Here is a 22,166-nt window from a genome sequence, read left to right as displayed (position 1 = left end):
CATTTTGTTTTCTGTAAAGTTTTTGTTGTTTTCCCGGGAGGGGGGGTAATCAAAGGGCTCCTATGCCTTTTTATTTTTTTCAGAGTTCAACCTTATATTTGAACACAATTTCTAAAAGGATTTCTAAAAGTGGGCACATGCAGTTTTTCTAAAGGAGAGTTTCTTTTTCTTTTTTTTAGTGAAAAGTTGTTATTTTATGGTCAGATACCAGACAATCCAAAGACAAGAATGGCGCCAAACAGGAAGTATATTTCATCTAGACATTTGTTGATTTGCGGAATCATTTTGAAAAGTACAGTTGAGAACCAGTAAATTCTGTTTCTGTAGAAACGTTGGGGATACCAGACAGAAGGTACAGGCGCAGTAGGCAACCATATAAGGCCAAAGTTATCGCCAGTCTCAAAAGAATCCAGCCATAAAAAACATTAAATTATTGGAGCCATAAGAAGGCAAATAAGCTGGTGGAAAGCTAACTCTAAGAAAGGAGGAAGCACTACGACCAGCGGTGATTTAGAGCCATCCTCCAGCGTAGGTTCACAACAACCCACTTTAGAGAACATTTAAACATAGATATAGCCTAGTTACATGTCTTTTAATGCCAAATAAAATACACTCTCTTTTTATCTTTGCTTTACTACTTCAGTTATGAACCTGGCTTAGAAGCTCCCTGGAATTCTACAGTGATTCCTCTTGTCTGATAAGAGGTGCCATTTCCCATGGAACAGTGAGCATCTCCCTTTGTTGTCTCACTTCATTTTCCCTCTTGCTTAGTAATTTTCTCAAGTTCTGTTAGCCTGAATATCACTTTAGAGGAAAAATAAAATATTTGCCCTTTAGTTATAACCTTTCTTCTTTCTAAGCTGCTAAATAGTCCTTATGGTTAATTTAGGGTTTGGGGTTTTTTTTTGTTTTGTTTTGGGGTTTTTTTGTTTTGTTTTGTTTTGTTTTTTGGCATGGTCTTACTCTACCTTTGGAGATTCAGTATATGTATATATATAGAGAGAGAGAGAGAGAGAGAGAGAGAGAAAGGTCTTCCTCCAATGGCCGCTGCGGCCGGCGCATCGTGCTGATCCGAAGCCAGGAGCCAGATGCTTCTCCTGGTCTCCCATGCGGGTGCAGGGCCCAAGCACTTGGGCCATCCTCCACTGCCTTCCCGGACCATAGCAGAGAGCTGGCCTGGAAGAGGGGCAACCGGGACAGGATCGGTGCCCCGACCGGGACTGGAACCCAGTGTGCCGGCACCGCAAGGCGGAGGATTAGCCTGTTAAGCCATGGCGCTGGCCGATTCAGTATATTTTTAAAGAAACATTTTACCTTTGTAGTCATTTTGCCAGGTGTGGTTATTGTGGAATATTTGATTCAATCTCAACATCCTCCATATAAAAACATTTGCCTGCTGAGTACAGATACCACTGCAGAATCCTTCTTAACACGGAAGTGAAAGCACGCATTGCTAATCCATGAGATAAATCCCTACCAGTTGTAGTCACTTATATGTTAGGCTCCCAGATAAGGGGTTTGCTATGAGTCTATATGGGGATGACTTTAAGAAATAAGTAGAGTTAAATAAAACTTAAGACTGTGTTCTTCATCCCCTTACTAACCGTAAAGTTTTTAGTAGCCACTGCAAGGTAAGTTAGAGATGAAACTTGCATGCAGATTGAGGCATGTTTTATAATCGCTGGTGGAACTTGCCATTTAAAGAAGCCCTGGATTGTTTCTTTGCAAATGAAAGATTTCACCTACATTGGGAAAAATCACCCTAGCTAGGCCCTGGTCTGTCTGTCTTTCTTTCTTTCTTTCTTTCTTTTTTTTTTTTTTTTTTTTTTTGACAGAGTGGACAGTGAGAGAGACAGAGAGAAAGGTCTTCCTTTGCCGTTGGTTCACCTCCCAATGGCCACTGCGGCTGGCGCGCTGCGGCCAGTGCACCGCACTGATCTGAAGCCAGGAGCCAGGTGCTTCTCCTGGTCTCCCATGCGGGTGCAGGGCCCAAGCACTTGGGCCATCCTCCACTGCACTCCCGGGCCACAGCAGAGAGCTGGACTGGAAGAAGGGCAGCCGGGACAGAATCCGGTGCCCCGACCGGGACTAGAACCCAGTGTGCCAGTGCCACAGGTGGAGGATTAGCCTATTGAGCTGCGGCGCTGGCCTTTCATGTTTCTAAACTTTAGTTTTTGTGTATTAGACTTTGTGCGTAGCACTCATTGATACACAAGAACCAGACAGAGAGCAAAACGAGTTGGTGCTTAGGGATGCTGTGGCATTACAGAGTTTGAGAATGTTCAGTATTCTGATTGCGAGGGAAGACTGCATCTTTTCATTAAATTGTAAGACTACAGGAGTCTACTTTTTGAAGGAAATATTTTGAAGGAAATTTCCTTTATGGACCCTTCTAGGTTCCTGTCTAGTAAGATTATGGTTTCCACGTGTCTGTTAACAAGTCACAGGTAAGACTGAGTGGAAATGTAATTTACAAACTTCATCCTGCCCAGGTCGGCCTGCCGGCCTCAGCCCTCCTGCAGGTGCTCATCCTGCATGTTTGCAGACCCTCAAGTGAGGTACAGGGAGGAAAACCAACTCCTTAGAACTCTTTTTTTTTGGAGCCATTATCTTCACTTTCTGTTACTGAAATCATCAATATTGTTTACAACTCAGATTTTTATTCAGAGTTGAAAAGAGTTAGAGGACATGGCTTCCGATTGTATTAGTTAGAAACAGGGTATGGTTGCTAATGTGCAGACGCACAGTTTTATGTAACCATTTGTATATGAAAGTCATCTTTCAGAAAAAAACACTGAGAATGTGGTGATGGTGCCAGTTTCAGTGCTGACGTGCTGTGCAGCCCCAGGCAAGTCGCTTAACATCTCCCAGACTTTGAATTTCCTCTTCAGGAAGCAAGAAGAGGTTGGGTCATATTATGTCTAGTGTCCCCTGCAGATCCAGGTCCTGTGAGTTTTTTGTGATTGAGACAGGTGTACAGTGTGAAAGATGATGCCATTTTGATTGAGGGTACACCAACAGGTGTGTTAGTCTGGGAACGATTCACCGAGGAGATAAGGTTTGAATAATGGAACCAGCTTAGTTTGAGGGTATGGAGTTATTTTGGGGTCTGGAGCCAGGAAGGGTTATTTATGGGTGGCATCTAATTAGTGGAATTAATTGTTGGGATCCAGTCTATGAACTTCATGGTATGTGGCAAGGGCTGAGTTTAAGACTGATGGTGAGACTTGTTAATAGATGGCTGGAACATCTCTCTTTTATTGTCAGTGCGGCATGGAGTACGATAGGAGCTGAATTCACTTGAAGTGTAGACGACTTCACATGCAGTGAGCAGAGCCGTGATTGTCAGCGTGATACATGATGAAGGTTGTTAGGCTCCGCCTTAAATACGTCTTTTTTGCTTTTTAACTGATGCTTGAAGTTCCACCCTTGATGGCTGTTTTTCTCTCATTGAATTGGCAGAAGTTTTCTGAGAAAGATAAGAAACACATGAAACAGGGAAAAACGAGGCCGGGTGAGAATATTCAGCATCTGAGAAATTGCAAGTTTGGAAGAAGTTAGGGTGGGAGGAAAATGAAGAGGGAATAGGGAGAAACTACTCATTTGATGAGATCCATTTAAACCCATATTTGCAAGTTCATAAATCGGTGCCTGTGGCATCTAAAAGCTACCTAAAGTGTCTGTCTCCAAACATCTCCTTTAAATCTCTGCCCATTTTATGTATAGTACTATTTGTCATGGGTGCTACTTGCCTGATTGATTGCTGGAGTATTTGGTGGTTTAAATGAAGTGTAGTTAGATAAAAATAAATCGCTTTCAATAAGGTCAAGGAAGTGAAGGCTGTAAATAAAATATACATTCATAAACAGACAAATGCCATTAGCAAATCCAGCTTTGTCCATGTCAAGCTGTTACTACTGTCTACATTGCTTTCTCCCTTTCTGGCTTACAATTAATTTTTGCTTCTGTGTTTGGAGATGGGGAGAAGGGTAATAGCCTAATGGGTAATGGCTTTGTTTTAGTATTTTGATTAAAGAGACTAAATTGGCTCTTGGATAATCATGAGAACTATAGCCTTATCCATCAACCTTAGTTTCAAGACAGAAGTTTGTGTTTATATTTCTGAGTAAATTTAATATTGAGCTGCATTTAATATATAGCTGTGAAATGATTACATGCTGTTATTTTCTACCTATTGCCTCTCCTTGCCAACTTTCCTAATCTCTTTTCCTTCTTTCATCCTTCATTTGACTAGTTGCCTTCTACCCTGTCATCCAGTCTGAAAGGCTTTCTTAGCCATTTGCTCTCTGTGAAGTGGTAGGAAGAGCAAGGACCAATGTTTGATAGCTGCTGGTTTTCTAGTATTTACATAGCCACTCACCTACTCCATCCCCATCCCCCCACAGCCCTGACATCAAATGCCTGTGCTGCTGTTCCATCCTTACTCTGCCACCATCCTGTATCTGCCCCTGCTACCTTAGCCCTGTCTCAGAAATCCATGGTTTTTGAAAAAGTTCTCAAAGGACAGTCTGCTAGTCTTGTTTACCTTTAGAGTTTTGGATGGCATGATGTTAACCACATTAGAATGTGACTATTTTATTTAAAGGTTGTAAAACCCATTTTGTTACAGAACCAGAAAATCAAAAAAAATTTTTTAAGCTATAGAACCATTGTTTTATGAATGACATCTCAGCCAGAACTGGAATATGTAAGTCAGATAAAAGTCTCCTGTTTTGATTGATCTGAGGATTGGTAGGGGTGGGAAACTTCTGATCAACTCCCACCCTCTCCACTCCTACCACATTACATATACTGCAACAAGGGTGCTACTGAAATTAACGTTGCTGGGAACCTGGGGCTGCTCAAGACAGTCTGGGCACTGCCCTCGTGATTAGCTGTTTTCCTCTATCCTAACTCTAATAGGCATGATGCTTGTGTGGCAAAAATTGTGATAAGGAAATTGTTTCATGAATGTGTAAATACCAAGTTTTTCTGTCTACTAGGACCTTTTTTAATATTATTTATTTATTTGAGAGGTAGAGATATAGATAGAGAGACAGAGAGAAAGGTCTTCATTCCGTTTGTTCACTCCCCAAATGACTGCAATGGCCAGCACTGCGCCCATCTGAAGCCAGGAGCCAGGTGTTTCTTCCTGGTCTCCCATGCAGGTGCAGGAGCGCAAGCACCTGGGCCATCCTCCACTGCCCTCCGGGGCCACAACAGAGAGCTGGACTAGAAGAGGAGCAGCTAGGACTAGAACCCGGCGCCCATATGGGAAGCTGGCACCACAGGTGCACACACACACACATACCTGTGGAGGGAAGGAAGCATGTCCTTCGGGAGTTTTTAACCTGTGGCCTACCTCCCACAATGGGACCATGCATAGAGATGAGAAAAAAAATACTTCATCTTCTCTAACTTCATAGTGAAAATTAGCATTTTATTCATTTATTAATATAGGCAAAAAATCGTAGTATTACCAATACATAAGAATTTGACACCAATAAAAATCAGACTTTTCATATCAAGTAATTGTTAAACAGATCTTGAAAATAATTTTGCTCATTACTGTAAACTTGATAGTTATTAGATGTTACTAGATCTTGCTAGTTAGTGTGTTGACAAGGAAGCATATATATAACTCTAACTAATCGTTGATAGCCACGTTTCAGTGTAATTGATTTTCTTTGTAATCTAATACATAAAATTTTTCAAGGCACAGAAAAGCATTGTTCTGAGAAGGCATCCATAAGCTCCACCAGACTACCAGAAGGTTCTATGGCTCTAAAGAGACAGTATCAATTAATTGGACAGAGGTGTGGGGGAATTACACATTTTTTAAAACCTTAGCTAAGGAACCCTTAAGTTTACCTGGAAAACTTTAAAATTCCCTTATTTATAATGTGCTTATTCTTTGAGTATCCTTCACTCTAATGCAGAGGTGGGAAATGTCCAGCCCATGGTCATAAAAGTTACATAAAATTATTTCGTCTGACCCTGCCAAGGTAACTGCAGACAGGACTTGAAATTCAGTAAATCTGTCGCAGGCTAATTTTTAAGTTGATAATTCTGTGCGGCCCATGAATGATGTTATAAATGCCCAAATGGCTGTTGGCAGAAAAAAAGTTCTCCAGCCCGGCCGTAAAGCACATTAGCGGGGATCCCAATCACGTTTAAAGCAGCAAAAGCAGAAAGTTAATGTGCAGCCTTTTCTCCAGCATTCAGATGCTCACTTACAGAGCTGGACTTTGTGAGCCAGGGCCTCTGCCTGTGGATTAGAAAGTCTTTACCGGTTGAACTGTACCTTAACTATGAGCTTAACCCTGAACAGTACGTGATTCTTCCATCACTGGACCAGAAGTAAAAGGAGAAATGAATCACGGTTACATCTGTCCCACATCTCTGTCGTCTTCTGTCTGCATAGAGGCTGGCTCATAGATGGCACTCTGTAATTATTTGTGGAAAGATGGAGTGACTTAGGAGCAAATGTCATCTGCTCATGGTTTTGCTCTCATATAAACCAGCATATTCCTAAAGGAGTCAATGGGACCATGTGGGGGTTGGAGGAGGACCGAGTAGGGTCAGACACCAACTCCTGCTGTCCTCCCCACTGAACCCCTTATGAATTTGCTTTCCCCAGATGTGAAAAGAGATCTGTTGTGTAAAGAGTGAGGCAGCCTGTGCAGAGCCCCAGCCTCCTCTGTCCTCTCATTGGGGAAATTGTGACCGGACCCTTGCCCTGGGAACCCACAAGATACTTCTAGAAATATTTATGTTTTCTTTTTTTAATGCCTACTTATGAGTCGCAAAATATGGGTCTCTCAGATTAAGCCAAGTTCTGATTAGCAGGTTTACATAATGAATAAAATAATGTGGTTTTGGCCACAACATGGGTGTTATTTTACCAGCAAAATCATAAGCAAGTCGGGAGTGCATAATGACGCTCTTGATTGTTCCTCTTAGGATATGATTCCCATAACGTTTACAATCCCAAATTGCCTTCCCCTAGTTTCAAAAATTCTTTGTTATTTCTCCTAGAACATCATAGAGGGAAGATTTAAATTTTTAATTCCAAGCCCCTAAATATGCGTAATGGGGAGGATAGTTCATTTTAGGAAATAGCTGCTGTGTCTGAAAGTTTTATGTAAATCAATTAAAAATACAGTAGCAGAAATACTTGTTTAAAACAACCAGGTAGTAAATTTTCCACCTCTCAGGTAAATTGCTACCTAAAAATAACCCATTTACATAAACTTTTTGTACGTGGCTATATGGAGGTTCACCAGCTTTTTTTTTTTTTTCATAATTTTGAATATGAAAATAAATATAGTAAATTTTCAATAGTGACTATAGGAGGCAACATGATAAATTTATAACATTATAAGATCACACACTCATTTGGGGTGAGGGGTTTAGGAAAAGGAATTTCCTGTCCTGAGCTTTTTTTAAATGATCACATGGCAATTGCCTCTCACAGAAACTTTTGAGACTGCTTCCCTGCCTCCTTAAACCACGTAGTAAGCTGTGCTCAGTTGGAAACGTTTTTAAAATGCAGCAACATCAGTATAAACATAAATTGTAGGACTTTGCTACCTTACCTGAGCCTCCAGGAGTTACTGTGGTACGTACAATCTCTTCCCACTAACTGAATGGCCCAGATTGTGCCATTTTCCTCTCTCTCTCTCTGTCCCCCTAATTACTGCCTCTTCAGTTTGTCATGGTGAGTCTTGGCACATTTGTGCACTCATTGAAGTCTGAGCCTCAGGGTGTTTCTAGACCCCTTGCTTGAAGGAAAGTGAAGACTTTGCCACTTAAAAGGCTATTTATGTTGACTTTAGTTTGTGATAAATGTAACTCAGATTGCTGAGTTGAGAGTGGACTAGAATAAAGGACCAGGACCCTATCAGCATTAGATAATGGAAGATAGGTTGAGGGACTGAGCCAGAGTAATAGGAACGGGAAAGAAGGGAACAAATTGAAGACATTTCTGAGGGGCTAAATGTATGCTGTTGTATTTGTATGAGCCTATCCTGTGAGATTAAATAACATTAAATACATTATCTGTACCTTGTACAGTATAAATCTGAGGCTCAGAAAAATAGTTTGCTCAAGTCCACGTAGATGAATGCCTGTATAGGATATGACCCTTTATTGCATACAGAGTACCTAGAGTATGACAAAGCATTTGGATGGGCAGGAAAAAAAATGGAAAAGGCTTTCTTGTTAGAACCATATGAAGAATGGAGACTAGAATGTGGGGCAGTGTTGGGCAGTCGCTAATAAAAAGTCCAGTGAATTAGGACGTTGAGTATGATTGACTGGAACCCTGAATGCAGTCCTGGCAAAGTGTAGATTTTACCCTATACCAGGAAGCCGTTAGAGGTCATAACGATCAACAGTATAATTGGAGAGCTTGAGAGCAGGAGGCTAATACCATGATTTTCATCCTGGGATCCCTTTATTGAGGATATTGCAAAGATAGTTAAGAGGATTCAGGAAAGTTTAAGCGTGTTTATTTACCTATTAGGAAGTTGCTTAGGCTAAAGTAAATGTCAGATTAATCTGCTTTTGGTGGGAATCACATCAGCTCTGTGTGAGAACAGTGATTCCTCATCACAGCTGGAGTCATCACGGATGTACTTTTCACCCTAAGTTATGGGAGGAAAAAGAATGATTACCTAAAAGCATTTTTGTTCAGAAATCAAAACAATTGTTCCCTGCAAGTAATTCGAGTGTGTGGTGTCCAAGAGAGTAATTCAAGGAGAAGGTGCCCCAGCTCTGACAAGTTGATGGTGAGCAGAGGGGAGGAATAGACCGTCCTTTACGAAGGAAACAGAGGCTAGGACTGAAAACACTGTACGTGAACTTTGGGACTATGACACCAGCTAGGAAACATGAGAAAACTAAAACGGGATTTGAAAGCATAGTGTATAAATGTTAAACAGAAGCCAGATCTTATCACTGAAATTTATGTAATTGTCAAAAATATGTGTTGGGCTGAGGGAAGAAAAATAATAAGAAATTCTTTTCTCAGAGTCTCGGTTCAAGCGTCAGTCACATAGGCCAGAGTTTTATTTGTTTGGTTTCAGCTTTGAAGAAACTATTCAGAAAAGAGGGTTGAAATATTTGAGTAAAGAAGTAAACTTTTAATGAGATGTTCTCCGAATATTTTTAAATTCAGGTCTTCATTAGAAATTCTGTCTCTCTGTTGAATTAAGAGATGATCTACTTGTTTGCTACTTTAATATGTTGTCTAGAATTTTATACTTTTATCTTCCTCTCTTTACCTTCTCAGATTGTCCCTTCTGAAGACATTCTTTAAAATGTGAGATTATTTGCATGACAATCTTTTTCACTAAAAACCATTTTTTATCTACTCTGGCTTAGTTATCATCTGATGATCTTTTTATGGAACAAATAATTTATAGCAAAAGAAAAATCACCATCTTTATGTGTGCCCTAAAGTCAGTGGCTTTGAGAAAATAGATAAGAAGTGAATATATAAAAGCCATAGGAAACAAATTATTTTTCCTTTATTTGATTGAACTGTAAGCAAAATTTTAAAAATAAACACCATTTACTAGTGATTCTAAGTATTCCTTCTAAATTCACTAAATTTTATTGAAAGCTTTTCCCCAGTTTGTATAAATATTATTTCTTTATGCTAATAAGAAACCTCTAGAAGCTCTGCTGGAGGTATTGAAACTCTCAATGACAAAGTCGCAAAATTTAGTCAAGTGGGAAATTTTTGGATAGCCATTTTGTGTCCTGTTAACCCCAATATGAAAACTCATAAATTTCTGGTAAAATTGTTGATGTTATTAAATAAACTGGAGGGTTTAGAGAGAATGTAAAAAGTAACAGTTTAGGAGTTTAAAATTAGGACTTTTAAAAACTTAGAAAATAAATATTTTGGGGAATACATGCACACATTTGTCTTTTAAAATGTGTCTTTTAAAGCCCATCTTTAATAAAGTAGATGTAAAGTGCTACTTGTAAGTAGCAAATGCATTTACTGGTATTGTCTCTACGCATATTTATTTCTCCTGTTTTCTTTAGTAAGACCAATGTTAACAGGAATAGTTACTTTCAAGTGCCTGCTGAGATTCTCCTCATACAAAGTAGATGTTACTAAACTGGAGAGAAAGATTAATGCATTTTCTACTAATTCCATAGAGGAGAATACGTATCTTTATTGATGTTAATGGTGGGGGTCTCTCATTATGTTATAGAATAATCTGCTTTAGCAAAGGTTCTCCTTCTGAAGAATTTCATAACATTTAAAGGTTAATATGTGAGGTAAAGAACAATATCTTAAGCATTTTTATTACAGTACATGATGGGATGATTTCTATTAAATTATATGATGATTTAAATGGGGAAGAAGAAAAAGTACATCGCTTCTTGCCCTCAACTTTAATGCCTTTAATCGAATAATGACCTTCTGGAAAATAGTTAATTTTAGGCATTTGGAAAGATCAATACCACTTTGCCACCAAAAAATGGCCTAGATGATGAAATTTGATGTATTTAAAGTATCATTTCACCCTTTTAACCTAGTAAATAATTTAAAATGCTTTCAGTGTTGCTTTGCCACTGTTTTGTTTGTCACTGTTCAAAGTGTTAGTTGTTTATGGGAAGAAGTTGAAAGTTGGTACACGAAGAAAGCGCTCAAGCCTCATACGCAGAAGTGGGATTGTACCTCCGTTAGGTCTTCACCATCTTTGCCTTAAGTGTCTCCCGCCCCCTGTCCCCCCAAAAAATAGTATGTTTAAATACTCACTGGAAGCAGGATATACATAAAGCATAAAAGATGTGAAAATGAAACCCTTCTGTAAAGTTAAAGGGGTGGTGGGAAGCAACGTTAGCCACCTTGCATCCTTTGTGATATCTTTAAACCTTTCCAGGAAAGGTGAAGGATTCAGTAGCTCTGACAATTAGAACCCATTTTCCCTCAGCTTACAGAACACTGATATGAAATTACCCTTGAGTGCCGACAGCTTTGTAAATAAAAAAAAATTGCCCTCTATTAGCATGTTTGTGGGCAGATTAAAAACTGTCTTCATTAGCATAAGTAACACTTACAGATTCTTTTAAAAGTAGAAAATTATTTGCTGAATGATAAATTGCTAGCTTTATAGTTAGTTGTTGTTGAAAATGTACTCATTCAAAATGCCTGGTGTAGTTTAGTCTACAATACTGAATTTTTTGTTAGAAGTACGATTTAATGGATTATGTACTTAATCCTTGTTCCTACTACTTGCTAAAATGTAATTCATGCTTTCCACTAAAATGTTTGTATCAAATACTTTCCTATTTAGATTGATTTCTTTTAATATCATATATTATTATACTATATGCCCCAGAGATTAGAACAAAATACTCTTGCAAATAACACATAAAAGATGAGGGTGAAAGGGAATAAATACAGACTATAAAATGTTTTGCTTTTTAGAACTCCAATTACCATTCTATTTTTTAAAATGTATTTTCCCTCTTAGTTGCAGCAGGAATTGTCATTTTCTTTCTCTTTTTATAACTCTTAGTTTTAAAATGTATATGTACATAATGATAATATATGCATATTGCATTAAATTACTTTTTTCTCAGAGATGGCTGAAGTATGTTTTCTTCTAGAAAACTAGTTGTGTTACATACACCAAAAAAAGTCACAGTCCAGGCCCTGTAAGGGTTTTCTATTTATGTGTGTAAGTCTTTATAGATACAGTAAATTCAGTCGTGGGAGCAGGTTACTTTCCTGACTCAAAATCATTGTGCTACACCCCTTATTCATTAAAATGTTAGCAGTGAATTGACTTGAATTAACTGTTGTAAAAAGAGTGGAGTGGAAATCAGAGATTTAGTTTGGTTGGAAATTAGCAGCTGAGAGATGAAGGTGCCAGGATTTGTATTTAATGTGGTACAACAAGATTCTGTCAGTAAAGCACATCATTAGAATATTGAGTTTAGAACTGCTAATTTTTCCTTTAAAATGAGCATACAGTCATGTGTTTCATGGACCATAATAAATTGCCATTGTGTTGTCATTGAGTTTGTTTTGCTTTTTTGCAGTGCTAGTTTGGCAGTCATTCTGCATTTTCTCTTTTCCTTTTTTTTTTTTTTTTTTTTAAATAATACATTTCTTTAATAGAACTCTAACCAAAACCAGTCAAAGGAATGTTACTTATTTTAGTCTCAGGTTTAGCATCTTTTGCACTGTTTTCTTGCTTACGGTAGCAAGACATTTGCAGATGGTTCTTGGTTACTATAAAGTACATAACAGTATTTCCTTTGTGGCAGATGGATTTAAGACTTTTAGTTCTCATAAAATGTAGGTTTACAATACATAACTTTACAGGATTTGTGTTGTATATAACAGGTTTGAACATATTATCCCAGAATTCATCTGCATGGCATTTTCAGCTTATTCAGGGTCCATGCCAGTTTTTTTAAGTAATAGGGGGAGTGCTGTGATTGATAGCAACAGCTCAAGGCGTGATTTTGAATAGAAACAAAGGGTTTAGAACAGAAGGTGTCAAATTAAACTTTGTCAGTTTGAAAAGTAGTAACATCCTGAAAGTTTTACTAATTTATTTACATGTGGCTACTGTTTATATTTTGCCCTCTTTATATGCAGCGTAATGTTGGTTGGCAAATTTACTACATTTAAAGTTTAGGTTGTTCCTTGTACCATTTTAGTTTTCTGAGAATGCATCAGTCTCGTTGTTTTAAGTTTCTTAGTCCCTTGTCTTTTCTACTGTTTAAAACAATTGTGATCTAATTTAATTTTGAGAGTAATTTCCTACTCCTGCCTTTGGTCTTATAGTAAATCAAGTGCAAGATACTTCTCTTTAAAACATGGTGATGTTCACATCTTGCAACAAAAGACTGCGTTTCATTACCCATCTCTCATCCCAAGTAAATCTATACCGTTGTCATTTTGGAAGTCATTATTTTTATTTGTCAAATATTGCAAATACTCTTGACATGTTATTCATTGCTTTCCCAAGTTCATTTACCCTGACAATAGCACTTGTGAAAACTGACCTAGAAAAAGGTATTGGGAAATTAGAAAGCATTTGGCTTCCTGAGTCACTTTCTATAAAACAGAGATCAGATTACTGTCATCATTAATAGAGTCACAATCAATCGGATTTGAAGTAGGCAAAATATTCCAAGGTATTTAAGTAGCAGTAGTAGAATAAATCTTATTTTTGCCACTTAAGTTGGGAATGAGCCCATTTATTTCTACACTGACAAAGAACACACATATAAAAAGTCTGGTTTTGATTAAGAGATACACACATCAAGAAAAGCACACACACATACACCCCCACCCCGCCTTGTTTTTTGGAATACCCTTGTAGAACTAACAGTTCCCAGCTGCACGGTTAAATGGTTTTCTAAGAAGCATCCAATTTCAGTCTCTTAAAATCATCATGTCTCTTGAAACGCTAGCAGAGACATGCTTCAACTTATAATTCATCAAATTATTTTTAGATAAGGAATTAGAAGTATTATTTAAGGTTAGAGGTTAATAGCAAACTACTGGAACTGTTATGTTAGTCATGGGCAATTAATAAAAATAAAGATCTGTCTCATAAGTACAGAGACACAGAAGTGAGAATACAAGCAAAATATTTGTTGAATGAGTCAGGGCTCTTTTTCTGAAATATTTGTTAAAACAGTGTGAATGTGATTGTTTAGGAATTAGCTATCATTATTAGCCATTTTAAAAGAACTAATGATTTTCTTTTCCAAAGAACATCTGTGATCCACATGTTTTTTCACATATATACAGGCGCTAACTGATCTCTGCATTACTTTTAAAAGTTTCTAAAGGATGTGAAAAATCATTGGAATTTTTCAGTTCTCTCCAAGCTTTTCTTACATAAATCATTCTTAGTTTAACTTTTTAGCAATTTTTAGTTACCAGCATTTTTTAAAATTTGTAGATGTTCAATGTTTAGTAATTTTTGCCACAGTAGAATACCAGCTAAGTTAAAAAAAAAAAATGTTCTTTATGAACCTTCTGCCTTCTCTTGAAAGGTAAATAAAATTATATGACTTGCTGTGTTCAGACATAGGGATCTTGTCAGTTGTCATAGGTGAAAGAAACAGAAATGGTGAAGAGGGAAAGTAGTCATTACACAGTATCCCAGCCTACAGGAAGACGTATTCCTTACCTACCCAACAGCGAAAGTAAGGAGCAAATAATCTAACAAACTAGCTTAGATGTAGGAAAATATGTAAGATTTTCATGGCTTAATCCAGAAAATAAATATTTAGTTGTGAAAAAAACTAAACAAACGTCTTCAGGGCATCATGAATGGGATCTCAAATACTCAAATATGGTTTTATAGAGCTGAAATATGTCATCCTGTATTCTGAAAATAAGCATAGATCTGTCATGTTTGGAAGAGAAGACTGCTCAGTGACACTGTAATCGCAGTGATTATTATTGTCTTGTTAGCTAATACTCTTTGAGGTAAATCTTGAGTTTACTGCCTGTTTTCCTCACTGTGGATTTTGTAGTCAGTGACACTGAATGAGTACATCAGATCATCCTCTTATACATATTTGTTTAATTAAAAAATGTTGAGGAGAATATCAGAACTTTCCTAGAAAACTTAGATATCATGAGATTTAGCAACAGTTAACATTGGCTAGGAGGTGGGCCCTGGAAGCACATAAATCAGTTTTCCATCTTTTAAAACCTCTCAAATAAGCTATTTTGAGAAAAACAGATCTTGCTCCTGTCCTCTGTGTATTGCAGTCAGAAGAAGGCCTTTCTCCATATTGGTTTCATCTGGCAAAGGAAGGGAAGTCATGCTATCCTTTGCCTTCACCTCTAATAAAGTGAACAACAAAACCCTCCTTAACCAGGTATAAAAAGTACAAAATAAACTGGACTAATTTTTTTTTCCATTAAACTAATTTACTTAATTCCCAAGAAACTCCATTGGCTTACATCAGATCCCTTAAAGGCAGAGCCTGGGACGAGGAATCAGGTGCTTATTTGGTGGGGGCCTTGGAAGAAATGAGGGGAGAATGGGTCCAGTGAGGACATGGTCCCAGCTAAAATCCAGCACTAGACTGATAGGGAAGGGAGCAAGAAGAATAGAGATGGGGGTCCCTAGAGAACAGGTTGAAGGGTAGAGTGAGTTGTCTGCTTTGAGGGCAGGGGCCAGGGATTTTGTGACACTGGGTGAGACAATACCACACTGGCAGCCCAAGATGAGGGATCCGTGAGGGAGTGAAGGAACCTTCCAAGCATCTCCAAGTAGATGGCTCCAAGAAACTTGTCCAGAGTGGAGCAGGCCTGTTAGCAGGCTCACAACAGCTGAGGGGTGGCTGCCGTGGCCAGTGCAGGTCTGAGCGGGCCATCACCATCCCACTGAGCCTGACAGTCAAGATAGTGGCTAGAAAAGGCACTGTGTTGGGCCGTTTGGTGCTTGATATGTAATCCCAGGATCAAATGCTGGCTCTCAGGAGGTTTCAGAAAAGATCCAGATTTTAACGTTCATTGGACATGTTCTCTGTTAACCTGGGAAACCTACTAAAATTCTTGTCTGATAAATCTTATGCACAAACCACAGCAGATAGAAATATGAGATTCCAAGGTCCCTTTTTTGTATTGCTTTCTGGAGAATTTCCATGCCCATTCTTTTTTTAAAGATTTATTTATTTTATTTGAAAGAACTACAGAGAGAGAAGAGGCAGAGAAAGAGGTCTTTCATCTGCTGGTTCACCCCGCAAATGGCTGCACGGGCCTGGGCTCAGCCATCTGAAGCCAGGAGCTTCCCAGTCTCTCACGTGGGTGCAGGGGCCCAAGTGTTTGGGCCATCTTCCACTGCTTTCTCAAACACATTAGCAGGGAGCTGATCTGAAGTGGAACAGCCAGGAATGGAACCAGCACCCATAAGGGATGCCAGCACTGCAAGCAGCGCCGGCCCTGACCATTCTAATCATTATACCTTTTCTCACACAACTGCCACATGTCCTTTCTCTGTTACACACAAATACAGTTTGCTATATTTGTATAGTTTGCTTTTTAATACAGAAATTGCAAACTTAAGAAATCCTTTTAGGGAAAAAAGGTATTGCTAAAATCAGCCCCACCCATTGAATGTCCTCTGTGGCCTCTGGTGGTCACTCACCAGACAAGAAAGTTGGGCAAGCCTGGAGGCACACTTGACTTTGTTTTCCTGTTCCACATGTTGCAAAGTCTGTGATGAGTGTTCTGAGAGCTCTGTTGCACTTGAGTCTGGAAAACATGCCCCTCCTTTAAGATGCAAATCTGAACATCTATTAAAATCAGCCTGCCTCCTTAAGACAACAGTTATCTTAACAGGTTAAAAGAAAAAAAAAATCATAGCACAGATTGGAGTGTTTGGTGCTTAAGACAAAGTTCATTCATACAGCCTTTCCTTTGTAGCTTCTAATGGAAAATGCCAGCTCCCTCCCCCACAGCCCCCAACACAAACTGACCTATTATGCCCTTGTCTCCAAGGGATGGTTGTGTGAGCTGCTACGCTGGAAAGAAGATCCTTCTCCAGAAAACAGGACCTTGTGGGAGAACCTCTCCATGATCCGAAGGTTCCTCAGTCTTCCTCAGCCAGAGCGGGATGCCATCTATGAACAGGAGAGCAACGCGGTGCATCACCATGGCGACAGGCCTCCCCACATCATCCATGTTCCGGCAGAGCAGATTCAGGTTCGTTTACCTCGGCCAATTCAGTACAGCACCAAGTAAACAAAGCTTCAAACTTAGCAGGGAAATTAGTGTTTCTCTTCTTGCATCCGTCTAAACAGAAGGCTCTTTTGCCGGAAATAACAATAGCAGTACACCGCCATCTTGTCTGGGGAGATAAAAGAAACATTAACATACTTTTTCCAGGGCGTGTATTGGGTCTCTGTTCCCTCATCTCCCACCCCAAAGTAAGAGGAACCCCCTCTTCTCACTTCTGTTTTGGCAAGTGTGTCTTTGCTCGTATTGGGTTTTTGTGAGAGCTTAATTTTTTTGTCAATTTTTTTTTTAAATCAGAATTTAAAACACCACCTCTTAATACCATACTGTCCCTGAGGAAAGGAATTACTGCTGTTTGTATAAAGGAAGTTTGTGGAATCAGAGTTTTAGACCTGGGCTCTGTCCAGAAAGAGGACGGGAGGGAATTCTAATTGAAATCTTGCTATACGCTCCTTGGGCCTGCCTTCACCGCGTAGCTGTCTCCCCACCCTCATAGTGTGCAGGTTAGGGGTGAGTCATATTTGTTTGTCTTTCCTTTAGAGCCCCTCTCCCACCACCCTTGGGAAAGGAGAGTCTAGAGGCGTTTTCTTACCGGGCCTGCCGACCCCTGCACCATGGCTCGGTGCTGCTCCTCAGGTGAGCGGGCACAGGTTACCCATGCCAGCAAGAAAGGGAGGCAGAGGGGGTGGCGTAAAGACCTGCTCCCTTGGTTAGGATTTTCCAGCTTGCGAAGCACATACTAACCATGGCCACGGCCAAAGAGCACTGTGCCGGCAGATTCAGCCATGTGCTTGGTTTGCCATGGCAAGGAACTCACTTCCATTCGTCCACCTAGAGAACTCCCCTGTGAGTTTAGATCAGAAGAGTTCCAGGATCAGGTACATTGTTGGTGCTCATAAAGCTTTGATTGCTTAGAAGATGCATTGCAGTTGAATTTGGGTTGTATAATTTGTTTCTCTTAAATCTAAGGAAATGTTTTTAGATTTCTCTTTTAAGAGAAAATGCCATTGTCTTCCAGAGTCTTAAGATCCTTATATCTGTTGAATCCCCTGCATTAATTCTTAGTATTGCTGGGGTGGGGTGGGGGAGCATCTATATGTGGCTAAAAACGATAATAGAGTTATCTGTCTACCAGGGGGGAAAATCCTTGCATGTTACTAAAGACAAAACAAATTGAAAAAGAGAATCCCTTAAGATATCAAACACTAAAATAATCACAAGAGGCTGAAAAACTTACTGTTTGAGCAAAAACAAAAAAGAGAAAGACATACATTAATATTAAAAAATAGTACTTGTTTGAAAATGTAAATTGTTTTTAATAAAATCGCTTCTTAAAGGGATAAAAAAAAATGCTCAGGCCCAGTACTTTGTTGCTTACCAGATTGATTTAGTTTGCTGATAAAAATCATGGATATTGAGTGTACAGGACATTAATGTGTCACGTTTGTTAAAACTGTATATAGAAATTATGGTGCATATGCAGAAACTAATTATGAAAAGGTGTCTGTATGCTAAATTTAAATCCTAATCACATCTGAGTTTACTATAGACAAAACAATTTACTAGCCATTGTATGGTGGATTGCACCTTTGTTTTCTGGTAAGAAAGAAAAACTTGCAGTGTCATCCTAGTGCAATTTGCTAAGAAATACTATGTCTTAAAGTATAACTACCTAACAAAATTCACAAACATGAGAATTTAAAAAACGCTTTGTACTCCCGAGAGTTAACGTTGAGTAAGAACAGATGCTCATCTTCTCTTCTGGCTCCGTGTGTTAGCGATCCGATTTTAGGGGGCAGAACGCACAGTTTTGTCCCCACGGACCTGTAGCTCACCTTTCTAAAATGTGTCTGAAATCTTTGCGTCTCAGTCTTCATTGTGAATGTGTGTTAATTATTGACATCATAATTTGCTCTGCCGTCTTTGCCTCTGATGTGGATGGAGCCTGATGAAGTGTATGGCTCAGGTGTTCAGAGCACTGAGCGTCCACTTCCTCCGTACAACACGGGAGGCCCCGAAGCCCTGTTAATTCGTACCTTCCTAGTGCGTATCATTTTGATTTTTTTTTTTTTCTAAATGCTGCAGGCCATTTTAGCTGTTCTGCCTTTTCAGTTGGAACGCATGTCCCTACGAAAGCAGCAGCTATCTGTGTGCTTTGTGTGAGACGCGGGGAGGCAGAGCCCTGACTGTCTGCTTGTTCTCTTTAGCAGCCGCAGCAGCCGCAGCCGCAGGCGCAGCAGCCAGCCCCGCCACCCCCGCAGCCGCAGCCGCAGCCACAGGCAGGCCCCCGGCTCCCGCCTCGGCAGCCCACCGTGGCCTCGCCCGCCGAGTCCGACGAGGAGAACCGGCAGAAGACACGGCCGCGAACAAAAATTTCGGTGGAAGCCCTGGGCATCCTGCAGAGCTTCATCCAAGACGTGGGCCTGTACCCTGACGAAGAGGCCATCCAGACTCTGTCCGCCCAGCTCGACCTCCCCAAGTACACCATCATCAAGTTCTTTCAGAACCAGCGCTACTATCTCAAGCTCCACGGCAAGCTGAAGGACAACTCCGGTCTCGAGGTGGATGTGGCCGAGTACAAGGAGGAGGAGCTGCTGAAGGATTTGGAAGAGAGCGTCCAAGACAAAAATGCCAACTCCCTTTTCTCGGTGAAGCTAGAAGAGGAGCTGTCCGTGGAAGGGAACACAGACATTAGCGCTGATTTGAAAGACTGAGATAGTAGTAGTGTTTTCATTCAACGGCGCCACTGGTATTTACTAACAAGATGAAAAGTCCACCTCGCGTTCTCTCAGAAAACCTTTGTTGTTCATTGTTTGGCCAATGAATCTTCAGAAACTTGCACAGACGGGAAGGTTGGGAAAGGAGTCATGCAGACTGCACTAGAAGTTTTACTCTGTGTTCCAGACTGCTCGGCAGCCCCAGGTGAAGCATCGAGGATTGTTTGGTATTAAAATTTGTGTTCACGGAACACACCGAGGTGTGTACCTGTAAGCATGGTACCAGTGATCTTTATTTTTCAATGATTATTATTCTGGAGCCTCAAACAAGCATTATAACTTCTGTGATTATGATTTCCTTTCCTTTAATTATTTCTGTAACACTCCACACTGATCTTTGGAAACTCGCCCCTTATTTTAAAAAAGAAAAAAAAAAAGAGTTTGTTACTCTATTGTATGTTACAAAAGAACTATAGACTGTGGAATGCAGTTTAAAGATGACATATGCCAACAAATGCCTTGTATTATATGGCACTGCCGTAATTCAAATTTGTTTTTATTTTGGAAATAAAAGTTCACTGTAATTTTTTTCATTCACATTGTTACATGCCTTTTATTATTTTTTTTTTTTGAAAAAGAAAAGAAAATGTGAAACACAATTTAGTCCTCATTATTTATTTGTAGATCCTGCAGCATCATGTTGTAATTAATTTTTTGGAAGTTTCCGTTAAATGTAATATTGCTTCTCTTGTTACCATACTGATATTCTTTTCTATTTATAAATGTATTTTGATGGGCAGTAAAACAAAGTGTCTTAAAAGTTTTAAATAGAGAAAATGTGCTTTACACAGTTGCCTATAAAAAGTGCTCTATGTTATCCAAGCAATTCATACTATAAGCTTCACTCTTATTGTTGTATGCAATTTTTACTATCATGCAAATAAGCTTAGGTAAATAAAACTAATAGATCACCTTAGAAAATTATGCAATTAATGTGAAATAATTGATGTTTGCAATGTGTCTTCCTTTGGTTTACAATCAATTTTAAAGGTACATCTGTATAAAATTTCTGTATAAAGGTGTATTTCTTTTTTATGAGTTTATGGCTATGAAAACACCAGCTATTTTGTTACAGCTGGCTGTTTTTATAAGTGTATCACAATTTTCTTTATGCAGAAACGTTCTGATTAGGAGTGGTTATTGACTGTAACTACACAATTAAAATTGTTTGTATGGTATGACATGGTAGGGTTTGTCTGCTTATGTCAAGTCACCTTGAAGAAGAATCAAAGGATGGTCCTCTCACCTAAGTGTATGTTTATACTATTTTTCTTGATGATATTTTACTGATTTTCGCAAGAACAACTGAGAAGTCACTTAAAATATTGTAAAAAGTCACAAACACCTGCTCATTTTTAGAGTTATGAAATTTCACAATGAAAATGATAACCATGTTTTTTGGTTGATATTTTGCTTGATAAACAACATAGCAAACTCCAACAAAAACCTACATTCACACTCTGACAGTTACGTCCTTAGAGTGGTCCAACCTGCTTTTATTTCACAGTATTTTAACTGTAGCAACACTTTTTCTTAAGCTAAAGTATAAGTATTTTTAAAGGCCATTACTAGTAAGAAATGAAGTAGATGGGCAAATGAACCCTCTGAATAAAAGCTCTTCAGGAAGCATTTTCTTTAAACGTTCATTGACTTATTTTGAAAGAGTTTCAGCGAGCGGGTGAGACAAAGAGTGATATTCACTGGTTGACTCCCCAGATGGCCGTAAAAGAGCCAGTAGCTTCATCCGGGTCTCCCCTCTGGGTAAAGGGCCCAAACACCTGGGCCATCTGCTGCCTTCCAAGGAGCAGCAGTACAGAGCTGGATGGGAAGTGGAGCAGCAGGCCCAGGAACTGGTGTCCACGTGGGTTGCTGGTGCCACAGCAGCCCCTACCCAGTATGCTACAACGATGACCCTGGTGTTTGGTTTCGAGTTATGAGTGGAATAAGTTAATAACTCTGAATTCATTTGTTTCTGTCCAGACTGTAAAAACCACATGATGAACATAAGAATAACACACTTGGAGTTTAAGCTCCATCTTCAAAACTCTTGTAACACAAGACTTAGTAAACTTAGCCAGGATATAAAAGGAAGTGTGCTTAATGGTCACAGGAAGTTTGAGGACAGTATTTCAGGTCTTGGTGATTTTTTTTTACCCTCTTTTGTTCCTCTTTTATGGTTTTTTTCTTGATGTTAATGGGGATATCTGGGTTTCTTGAGATCTGGCTGTGGAGTCACCATTTTCTCTGCCTACTGTTGCCCCAGGTCCTGAAGAGCCCATTGGTAGGCAGCTGGGCTGCTTTAATGATGAACTGTTGTTACTTAAGAAACTGAAATGGAATCATCAAGAACTCCCAATAAAGTTTTAAATTTTTGCTCACTTCTGAAGCACAGCCGAGCTACTCGAAAGGCAGCTGGTTTATTGCAAACTGGTTTCCAAACTTTATTAAATGAGGCAACAACTCTTGCTCAGTAGAACTCAGAAAAGTAATTATTTGAACCAAAGATATTTGAATTAGAAAAATAACCAGATTTAATATATTTTAAAAATAGAAATTATTATGCCTTTTTAATTTTTCAAAACTTTTTCTTTTCTCCAAGAAAAGTCTGTAGCAGAAAACAATTTATGTCCTTTTTTTTT

General features: G+C 39.2%; 1 protein-coding gene across 4 annotated transcripts in view; it reads left to right on the top strand.

Moving 5' to 3' along the window:
• SATB1 (SATB homeobox 1) overlaps positions 1-21,309 on the top strand; it is a 79,877-nt gene extending 58,568 nt beyond the window's left edge. For 2 of the 4 annotated variants that reach the window (XM_062215143.1, XM_062215150.1), the window contains exons 10-12: positions 16,514-16,717; positions 17,291-17,386; positions 18,958-21,309. In XM_062215143.1, coding sequence (XP_062071127.1) covers positions 16,514-16,717; positions 17,291-17,386; positions 18,958-19,464 — 807 coding nt within the window. In that variant the 3' untranslated portion in view covers positions 19,465-21,309. The remainder of the gene's footprint in view (positions 1-16,513; positions 16,718-17,290; positions 17,387-18,957) is intronic. The other 2 variants (XM_062215164.1, XM_062215156.1) reach the window with 2 other exon arrangements.
• Positions 21,310-22,166: the final 857 nt, after the last annotated feature.

The sequence above is a fragment of the Lepus europaeus genome, chromosome 2 (genome assembly GCF_033115175.1).
Source record: "Lepus europaeus isolate LE1 chromosome 2, mLepTim1.pri, whole genome shotgun sequence".
Lineage (NCBI taxonomy): Eukaryota > Metazoa > Chordata > Mammalia > Lagomorpha > Leporidae > Lepus > Lepus europaeus.
The sequence above is the reverse complement of the archived record's forward strand: the minus strand, read 5'-3'. Positions and strand labels throughout refer to the sequence as shown.